This window comes from Prorops nasuta, unplaced genomic scaffold (genome assembly GCF_024137725.1).
Source record: "Prorops nasuta isolate Cenicafe-Biocafe unplaced genomic scaffold, Cenicafe_Pnas_1.2 PNAS00003, whole genome shotgun sequence".
Taxonomy (NCBI): Eukaryota; Metazoa; Arthropoda; class Insecta; order Hymenoptera; family Bethylidae; genus Prorops; species Prorops nasuta.
In genome coordinates, this window is record NW_027116800.1 from 6,820,306 (window position 1) to 6,831,028 (window position 10,723).

The following is a 10,723-nucleotide window of genomic DNA, read 5'->3' on the forward strand; positions in this document are numbered from 1 at the left end:
GTGATTAATAAGCATCACAGAGCTCGTTAACGAATTCACTCATTGGAAACCTTTCGTGTTGAAGAAATTAAAGCTTCTAGGTATGCAGACCACAAAATGAAGAAACAGAAGATAAATCTAGGGCTCTTTTAATCCTTTTAATTTTTTTTCTTTTTTTTTTTAATTCGAAGAGCTGAACTATAAAGTTTATCTAATTTATTTTGTATATAAAGTGTTTCTTTAAAGTGCTAGTGGAACACCCGATCCCGATCATTGTTTTATGCTATAAATATATTAACGGAACTATAATCAAATGAGTGTACATATGCATCGGAAGGGGTTGAGGGTCCGAGTATTCGTTATTTTCGGAGCGAGCATGCATTTTGTACAATAAAAAATTCGATCTTTTGTGCTTAATAAATTATTTAATTTCCTGATACTGTACCATTTTACTGCATTAAACTAAATCTAGTGCACTTGTAACATTTTACGCATCATTTTATCACTCTTAGTTTTCAAATAAAGAATAATCGAATATTTAATGATCAATTTATTTGTATACCTATATTTAGTTCAAGACTCGACAATTACAATTTCTATAATTTGGAATACAGTAAATTGGCGGTGCTAATCAACTGATTTATCGATCGATCAACACTATTGCGTCTGCCCGTGGTAAATTTAAAGCATATTTCTTATGAATTTACCCACTTCTTTATAGACAAATTCATGAATGATGGGTAGTACGTGCGGTATTCGTATAATCATGAAAAATTCCGGAATTATTGAGTCATGAACTTGTTCAGCGTATAATAGTCTTGTGTTACAGCGCCCTAATAATATAGAGTGTACATATCATTGACTGACTTAATACATTAACCACTAAGGTTTTAATAAAATAAAAAAAGTTAACAACATGGTGAACTTAACCCCGTAAAGATGGAGTAGTGGGGTGATAGATAAACAAGCCGCAAGATTATTTATACAGATAGGGATACGAAGCTGTTATATTGTGTGATGTTGCGTTTTAGTATATCGGCGCACGGACCCAAGACCCGCTCAAATCGTGCTCTATCCAGCTTCACACATTTCAGTGGACCTCTAGCTACCACCGTTGCTGCTCTAGGTCTATCCAATAACAGTGCTATTTCACCTACAATCAATACGTTTGATCATTCCTCCTTATAAACATATGAACTCGAGTTACAATGAAAATTTTACTGAAATTACAATAAAAAAAAGGAATATTTGCAAGAAACATACAAAAATAATAGACCAAAATACACTCGCGTGACTCAATGAAAATAAATTATTTAGAGTAAACTAGAATAAACTTACCGAAGTAATCCGAAGGGCCAAGTCGGCCAACTTCCGCTGGTTCCTCTCCTTCGGCGCGTTGTTGAAGAACTACCGCAGTACCTTCGACTATTATATAAAAATCTTCGCCTGGTTCTCCCTGTCTCACTATCGTTTCTCCGTCATCGAAGGCTACTGGTTCAAGGGCATCTGCGACTGTAAGCCTTTCCCACTTGTCTAAAGACTCTGAAAAGCCAGGTTTCGCTTAAATCATTATCGAACATATTTTAATTAACTAAATTAATTACTGAATAGAGCAAAAATTTGAAGAGCTCGATTTCCTAGAACACTCTTACAGCTATACCACTTATAAATTTTTTTTATACGTTGAGTCGGTGTTAGAATGTTATGGGAGATCCTAGGAAGGAGCTATACGTTTCACTCGTGAATATTTTTGGCCTAGTTCTCAACTGTGTGTGTGTGTGTGTGTGTGTGTGTGTATCACTAAAAATCTTCTGTTTCTTCAACAATTTGCTCGTTCCAAATGTTGTCAGCTTACCTAAGATGGAAACTCTAGAGAGGAACTCCTCGTACATTTTTCGTTTCCTGATTGTGGATCCCATGAGAATTCTACGGTAGGAATCCCTATCGATACCCCATAATTTCACATCAGTCTTTGCTCTTACAGTGGCTGCACGGGGTGTGCCGTAAATTAATGCCAGTTCGCCGAAACTGCCTCCCTCGCCAATGGTCGTTACCAATTCACCATTCACAAAGATTTCCACCTCACCTTGGTCAATAACGTAAAAGTTATCACCTTCGTCCCCTGTAAAAACATCAGATAATTTTATTACGATACAAAAAACAGAAAAATACAAAATCCTTATATAAGAAAAACCTTGAAAAATTATCATTTCCACTCTGCTAAATGAAACCGACAATATATATAATCTATATACTTTGTACAGCAATATAGTAAAGGAAGATGCTGAGACACCACATAAGGGACGAGAAAATTAAATTAGAGTCCAAGTGAAAATATATTTATTCCGGAGTTGAGGATACCAATGTATATGTATAATGTACAATGGAAGAATGCAGAATTTACTGTCGTCACTTGAAAGTCGTGGAAATCGAAATTTAAATTTTCACCAACGTTTACTAAACCACTATGTACAACACCTATTCGGTTTTATTATCCTCAGCATACAAATACAAAATTGATATCGACAAACACTGGTGAGGATGAAAATTCGACATTACAGTTTTAGTAAGGAGAAGAGAACGAAAATGCTAAATAAATTATATAGAAAAGTATGAATTTGACGGATTGAAAATGTGGAAGAAAAATGCATGAAAAATGTTGTTTGTGCGAGAAGGGGAAAGGTAAGGGTATTAATAAAGACAAAGAAGGGCTGGAAGCGAAGCACGGACCACTAACCTTGACGAATAATCGGTTCACCGGGTAGGAAAGTGACGGGGAACATGGCGTCGAAGATGTCGGACCGTTCGTTTTCATCTAAGTGGGCGAAGAGGACATTTTTGGCGATGGCCTTGCTGAGGGCTGCCATCGTTTTGTAGTCCTTGGGGACGACCTTCTTCACGTAACTGGTTGCATCCTCTTCGGAGACCGGCTCCGCTGAAATGCCACCTCTTCGTCTTGGTACCTGAGGACCCTGCTGACCCGCTGGCATGTCTTCCGTGTCTTCTGGGCTTGTGGCAATCTGTTGTTTCGCATCGTGTGCTTGTTCCTGCGAATGCGCAGTATGCCTCTTTCAGTATAAAACCAACATAGTCTATTATATACTAAAAATACTTATATATTTTTAATAGCCTCCCCTAGCTTTATAACCCTTCGACCTCATCAAAATCTCCAATACCTATTGCACACACGTATAAGTATTCAATATACAACCCCACAACGCCTCTTTTTCTTAATTATTCCATTTGCTGACTGTTGGTCAATTTTTCATTTAATTGATTTTCCACAATATTCTCTTCATTGGAGAATAATCCACCGCTCTTCTCGATAAAAGTATAGTATAGTATAGTATTTTTATACTGCATTTTCAATAAATCCCTGCCATGGGTAAACTTTTGCTACTGATCGCTTAAGGTTTATTAATATTCTAATTAAACTCTAATTTAATGACTATTTATTTTTCTTTCGGTATAAGACCACATATAGTATGCTACTGAAGATATCTTGTATATATGTATATATCAGCCTCTTCTAGCTTCATAACCCTTTGACCTCATGAAAATTCCCAATATATGTATACAGCACACACACACACACACACACACAGCAACAATTAATTTACAACGGATGACCTACATTTCTTGATAATAATTAATAAAATTAACAGTTATTAACTTAATATAGTTTTCAAAATATTCCCCTTGTCAGAGAATGAATTGCGTTTCTTCGTAAAAGTGGTATAATATTTTTATAATATATTATCAATAAATCTCCCATGGATAAACTTCTACCACCGATTACATTAGGATCTATTAATAATATAAAATCTATCAATCTACGACTAAATGACTATTCTTTATTTTTCTCGACTAGCACAGTGTTGATATGTGATGAATTAATTTTCATAAACACACACCACGGTTGATCATCGTTGGATAAATAGCTTTGAAAATTGATGCAATCTTGCAATGGCGAATGTGTAACTTTCAGGCAAATTCTCTGCTTTTTAAGGTGAACAGGTGGATTGCATCCTTATTTAATCACTTGTAAATTATTATTTTTGGAAATTACGCATTTTGCATAATTGGGGCATGTTTATTGGTTTTTGAATTTTTTTTCAATGTCAGGAAGAAGCAGGTACTTTTGTGTGTCCTTGTCTAAGTTTTTCAGAACAATCGATCGTTTCGGGAGAAATACGGTTTAATTGCTGATGAATATTTTGATGAGCTATGTATATATATATATATATATATATATATATCTAAAGTAGTGGATAGGAGTAACGATACCGTAGGGAAAAAGCGAGTCAATATTAATGCCATAGGTCAATTGGCGTTTTCACACCTGAACGCTTTTTCACTAACGGCCGCTACAGCTTCTATGAACGGGGAGAATAATGGACTATAATAAATTTCCACTGAAAGAAAAATCCCAGCTACTCGCTGTTGCATCTTACTATTTATGACTTTTATCTGTGCTAATTATTTACGAGATTTATTATCTCCCATAAATTTAGCATATTATCTGAAAAATATGGTAAACCTTTTTCATACAAAATAACGTAAACCCGCCAAACGATCGTATCGATTTTTTTTTAGCTATATAATTGCTAAAAATAAAAGGCTGCTGAAGGGTTTGATCAATCGGTACTTTCCACCTGACAAATAACTCATAAAATTCATGATGCTCGATTAAGGAACGCAAGCGTTAAATGTTACATAATGAGAGGCCTTTAAAAGATGTCTTATAAATAATTTAGTTTGTCAATGATTGGATCGATCGACTCGAAGATAATAAGGTACGAGCAGTTTTTTGATCGCAATATGCCAAGAACGCGCTGAGTTTTCAGAAAATGGCAAAGCAATTACCGAGTGCCAAGAAACTCTTGGGTCAATGATCTTCATGTTCTATTGATTATTTACATTTGCTCTACTCTTCAAATCCCATAATTGACCGTTTATCTTCGTTTTAATCAATCATGTGCACTCCTACGCGCAACAGTTGCCCGACTTTATTCTCGAAAACGAAATGTTACCGCATACGATGAAAACACAATTTCAACTTAAAAATAGCTAATTCTGCATTAATACGTGCGTGTTATGTACAATTGTAAGCCAAGCAAATTGCACTGGTCATTTGACCTACAAGAAAAAAAACGACAACAACGAGAGTTTCATACAAATGTTTATGATGGTGAAACCGAGAACAATAACGGAAATACAACAATGGTTCTACACGGATGATTCCACAACAAAAAAAAGTCAATATTGACAAATTACCTCGTTCATCGTGTTGCTACGTTCCACTTTGTTACAACACTTGAATCAAGCTCACTGTAAACGTGAGTTTTCTCCTCTTTCCTATTTTTCCCAAGAAAAGTAAATTTTAATTTTCAACGAATCGTCGTCAAGAGAAAGAGAGATAGAGAGGGAGAGAGAGAGAGGAAAGGAGCGATGGATTCGAACGAGTGATATCAAAGTCACTATTGCATCTGTCAGTACAGAGAATCTGAATGGGAGGGGAGAGGGGAGGGGGGAAGGGAGGATCTCGCGTTATTTCAGCACACGGTGCAGAACTCTCGATTTTCTACGGCCTCGCAAAATCCAATTAGCGGCTCGCGCTTACTTTTGCCGATAAGGGAGAACACTGCAGATTCTTTTGCACCGATATAAACGTATCAGGATCGATAAAATTACAGGAACGTAAAAGTACAAGGCTAGCTGGTAAAAGGCAGGAGAGGTGAGAGAACGGGACAAGATGGTAAATTGGAGGCGAGGATTTTCTACATTTTTGAGAGAACGTCGAGAGGCTGGCCGTTGGCTAAGGTCTCGTTATATTTCGAGCAGATTCTATTTTGGATCGCCAGCCCCTATGTCGCTTTTGCTCCAGCTAACCCCCTTTTCCCCCTCTTCCGTCACTTTGTCACTCTCCATCCTTCTCCCACAGCTCCGTCACGTCCTATCCCGTTCTCTGTCGCTCCTCCCTCTACTCTGAGCTTTACATTTCTTGTATCACGCGAGAAACGCACACCAAGCCACTTTTCTGCGCAGAGAACCTTTTCCACGTCGTGAACATCGCCTCTTGGCGTATTCGTCCCGTACACTGCACACTGTATACCTATATGCTCTATATATACACGCTATTATACATTCCACAGTAGACGAATTATTATTGTACTATGAGATTAACAAATTAATCCAGGAGAGAGACGCTGACGCGTCTTTCAATTGGTTCAATCGAATGCCAAAAGCCATTAGATCTTCCGACTCCAGTGCCGATAATTTATGTTCCTCTAATTGAATTTTATTCCGCTCTACTTCAATCATCGGTTAATAATAATTTTGTTAAACGCGTTGATCGATTTTATCATTTCAGTTATGAGAATCATCGCTGGGTAAAGTTTCAAATTGCTCGTTTAGCTGTTGAAAAAGATCTTTTGTTTGTATTCTCCCTGGAAGATCTCTTTATGGTATCTTTTGAGTATTTTGTAAAAATACAATAGAGAGAGAGAGAGAGAGAGAGGGGGGGGGGAAGGAGAGGCAAGGCCATCGTCTTTTATGCCTTCCACCGTGTTTGTGTTGCACGTAGACATTGTAATTTCCATCACGTATTTAAAATTCAGTGCGCATGCTCAATTCGCGCAGCTTATGCTTCTCGACCGATGAACAACGTCACACTCGATTTACGTCATCAGTTTCAAAGTGGTAGCGTCTCACTGAAACTGCGTTCCTGCCTTTTTTTCTTCTATGAAATTGCACTTGCACATTATTTCCGGAATTTATGATTGTTTAACGTATGCTTCTCCTTTACTTTATGCAATTATTGTGTTTTGTCGGTTTACTGATAAAATAAATTTTGTAGGAGAGTGTAACCAACTGAGATAATTTTACCAATAGGATGGCGTAGCATCTATTTTTCTTCTTTTTTTCTCTCTGGTGGATGCAAAATGTATACAAAGCTGCATAACAAACACAAATGTTGAATTTAGAAAAGACCGATATTGGTCGATTTATAAATCGTACATTTGTCATTTCTGGCTGCAGTCACGTGCTATATTTACAGAAATCGATGTAATCGTTCTTCTCTCCTGTATACATAATTACTCTGTATGTATACAATATTTCCACAGTTTTCTTTTTCCTCGGTAGGCCAAATATATATAAAGCTACACAACAGACAACAATGTTGAATTTAGAAAGGACCGATATTGGTCGATTTATAAATCGTACATTCGTCATTTCTGGTTGCAGTCACGTGGTACATTTATAGAAATCGATTATCGTTCTTCTCTTCTTTACACTAATTACTGCACATACAATATTTTCCCTGCTTACTTATTCTCCTTGTGTATAATAGGTACACTTGGAGAAAAATGTTTGATTTCAATAACATTTTCTTGGAACAGTTGCAAATAAGTATTTAATTGATATTAATGAATTTAAATTAAAAAAAAAAAAACAAACAAAATTGATTTGATGCATTGAAATTCAACCGATTTGAATGTGTAATTTATTAAAACAGTAAATATTTATTTCAGACTATTCACAAATAAAGATATCAGTATATATGACTCAAAAGAATTTTTCTCGGTGTACGAATGGTGCGATTATGCGGTGGTTTCCACAGTAGTACGATGGTGCACCCTTTTTTCTGCCGTTTTCATGTCTCGTAAGCCAAATGCGTGCGAAACTGTTACTCTTAACCGAGAGATAGAAGAAAAGAGAAACTATAGTCAAGTACTACTTTTAAAATCGATGACTGTTCGATGAACGCGTATTCCTCTTGTTTATATATACGCAATTACTATGGACAATATTTCTGTTGCTTTCGTTTTCTCACATAAGTAAAAAAGTGTTAAAACTACCATTACATAGAATTCGCGTAAAATCGATGTTTGTTCGGTGAGCGTGCATAAACTGGGGGATATTGATTCCTTTACATTTCAGCTAACTTCATTCTCTACTTGCTAGGCAAAATTTATGTACTACACTATAGCAAGAAAAGAACGATTCAATTTCCTACACCATACACACAATCTTTCCTTCCTTTCTTTTTCTCCCATGTGCCAAATGCGTCACGCTACATGTGCGCGCGTAATACGGGTCTTTCCACTTTTTTTATTATCCGATAAGAGCCATTTTTACTTAACAGTTTTTAAATCCTATTGTACCATAAATAAGCACTTTCCCAGTCTTCTCATCCACTACATTCTTTTTTCCTAGTAACAAAAATTCGTTCATTATTTAGCACATCGTTATATATAGGGCGTATTACTTAACACGACTCAGACCATGAGAATAAAATTCTGTTTATTTTCGTTCCTACAAGAGATATTAAGTTTTGTATACAAGATCTTTTTGAAACGTTGTTCATTTTGCATTTAAAAAGATCTTACTCAAAAAATTGATATTCTTGTGGAGTTACGAAGAGATAAATAGAATTTCAAATGTGTGTGTGTGTTCACGGATTAGGTAATGTTAAGGAGTACACTCTGTATATATCCATTGTTCATTTCGTTATCTCCAAGCTTTCGGACTAGTTGCGGAATAAATATAACAATATAATTCTTAATGCACATACAAAAATATTTTGTTTTTAGATGCACAAAAATAATATACAATCACACAGCTTTCGGATCAATTCGGCACACAGAGTATTTTGGTAAGCGAATTCTTAAAGTGCAGGTGTATACTGAGATCGACACCGGATCGTAAACGGTTAGTTGAATAATTTGTAAATTATTAAAGTTTCAAGAGAGGGAATGGATTAGAATTTTCAAGTTTCTGCTGAATACTTTTAAATATACTGTGTTATAATTGTTCTGTCATACGTTTACTGAAGGTCCCTTTATCTCCTGTATTAAATAAAATAATAAGGTATTGTTATTTTGCTTTGGTCGTGAAATATAATGTATATACATATACATTGTTATAATAGCGTAAAGATACCTCAATTAATATGTATAAAGATATGAAACTACGCTTCTGACTGTATGTTGGGATAAAAAGGAAATTTTAGGTTAATATGTTAGGTTAAGTGCGACAGAGCATTACGTACCCTTTCAAGCTTTTGAAAATATTCCCGCAGGAAGGAAATGGGATTTTCTGGACGTCCTACGCACAGTTGCACTATGCAATCCTTGAGAACTTGTTGAATATTGTGTCTCTGCACGTATTCCGCGCACTCACGTAAACTTTGCTCTTCCTCCAGATTAGACGCCATATTGACACACGAGTTAACACTTTTTCAGTTATTATATTAATCCTCTTCGAGTATCGAGCTTTTCGGTACTCGAAAAAATTGTACAAAGGCAGTTTGAATCTTTCGAATCGGTAATACTATTAACATATCTTACGTCAAGCCTCTCAGTCATTTCCGGCTGCTTGACAGTTGACAGGGTTGACAGCCATCACAAAAGACCGAGGCGTAATTTATCTGGAATATTTCATATAAGACGATTTAGGTACTTAATCGTATATGTAGTACGCTAACGTTTGTGTGTAATAATTATTTCATTTAATAAAGTTTCTTGCGTCGTTCTTATTTATATGTTTTGGCTGTAAATATACTACCAAGCTTCTATAAACAATTTAACAACGATGATTGGTCTCTGGTCAGTAGATTTCTATTGTAGAATTGTTTGGTATAACATGATTTCAGAAATATATAACGCTTTATAAGCCGCAGTCACAAGTTTTTCCAGTCTATCAGGTACATCGATTGGCAGTATTCAATATCAAAAATCATTTTAAGAAAGCGTAATTTTGTAAACATCTACATGTATATCGATAAAGATTTACTATCAAAGAGTGAATCAAATTGTGAATGGTTGATTGTGAAGGAATAAAGTTTTATATCCGATTCGTGATAAAGTGTTAGTAGCTACGTTGTAGTTTATTAGTTTCAGTCAGATCTGGCAATTTGAGAGTTTAGAACATTTTAGCTAGTCTATATCACTACAAACGTCATCACCAAAAACGATCAACTTCGGTGATTCTTTATAATTCTTTACTATCGTTTACTACTCACTTTTTTCTCCGATAAGATATATACCATGCGAATACTAGAAGCGTATGCGCGAATACTCTTTGATATTTCACGAAGCTGTTACATTCTAGTGTTAGGACTTATCAGTGACTTTTGTCTCAATTGCTTTTAAGGTTAACAAAGATCGATAGCCTCAGATTGTGGGTTATAATTATCAAATCGTGATGCATACGAAATCTATTAATGTAAATGTTCAGGATAGTCATTATTGATATGTAGCTCTATTGGGTTGTATTGTTAACAATAAATTATTTTTTCAGTCGAATATTGCACACTCGCCTTAAAGAGATATACGAGGCCAAACAAACAGCGCATGAGTGGAACATTTTCAATGGCGCGGAAACATGAAATATCTTCTTTAATCTCTACTAGGTTCTTCTTCGCAGAGAATATCCCTTCTAAATCGCATGATTTGCTGTCGTTAATTGATTTTATCAAAATAATTATACATTTATTATAACATTTTAATACGAAGGCACTTTGTTGCTTTGCAGTTACAGATTATTATTTATAAGTGCTCTTGGAAGGGCTATCTCTTGAAAACCATGGAAGGAAACGCTTTCCATTAGCCACCTGGTGCTACATTTTATAAATGTCATCGCAACTCTGCCGGTAAAAGTGCAAGTTTTCTGACGTATCCAGTGATTTTATAAAAATTCTTTTTTCACTCACCTAGTCTCCCTTTCTATTTAATACACC

At 35.6% G+C, this 10,723-nt stretch overlaps 1 protein-coding gene across 3 annotated transcripts; it reads right to left on the reverse strand.

The window, feature by feature from the left end:
* Positions 1-384: 384 nt before the first annotated feature.
* On the reverse strand, positions 385-10,081 carry Pka-R1 (protein kinase, cAMP-dependent, regulatory subunit type 1). 3 transcript variants are annotated; one of them, XM_066747881.1, is made up of 6 exons: positions 10,007-10,081; positions 9,035-9,412; positions 2,717-3,026; positions 1,835-2,101; positions 1,318-1,521; positions 385-1,132 (listed from the first exon to the last, which is right to left on the reverse strand). In XM_066747881.1, the coding sequence occupies exons 2-6, from the start codon at positions 9,197-9,199 to the stop codon at positions 960-962; spliced, it is 1,119 nt and encodes a 372-aa protein (XP_066603978.1). In that variant the 5' UTR covers positions 9,200-9,412; positions 10,007-10,081; the 3' UTR covers positions 385-959. The 3 variants fall into 3 exon arrangements, with proteins under 3 accessions (XP_066603978.1, XP_066603979.1, XP_066603980.1); XM_066747882.1 differs by lacking the exon at positions 10,007-10,081 and having other exon boundaries at positions 9,333-9,978; XM_066747883.1 differs by lacking the exons at positions 9,035-9,412; positions 10,007-10,081 and adding an exon at positions 5,257-5,997.
* Between the last annotated feature and the right edge of the window lie 642 nt (positions 10,082-10,723).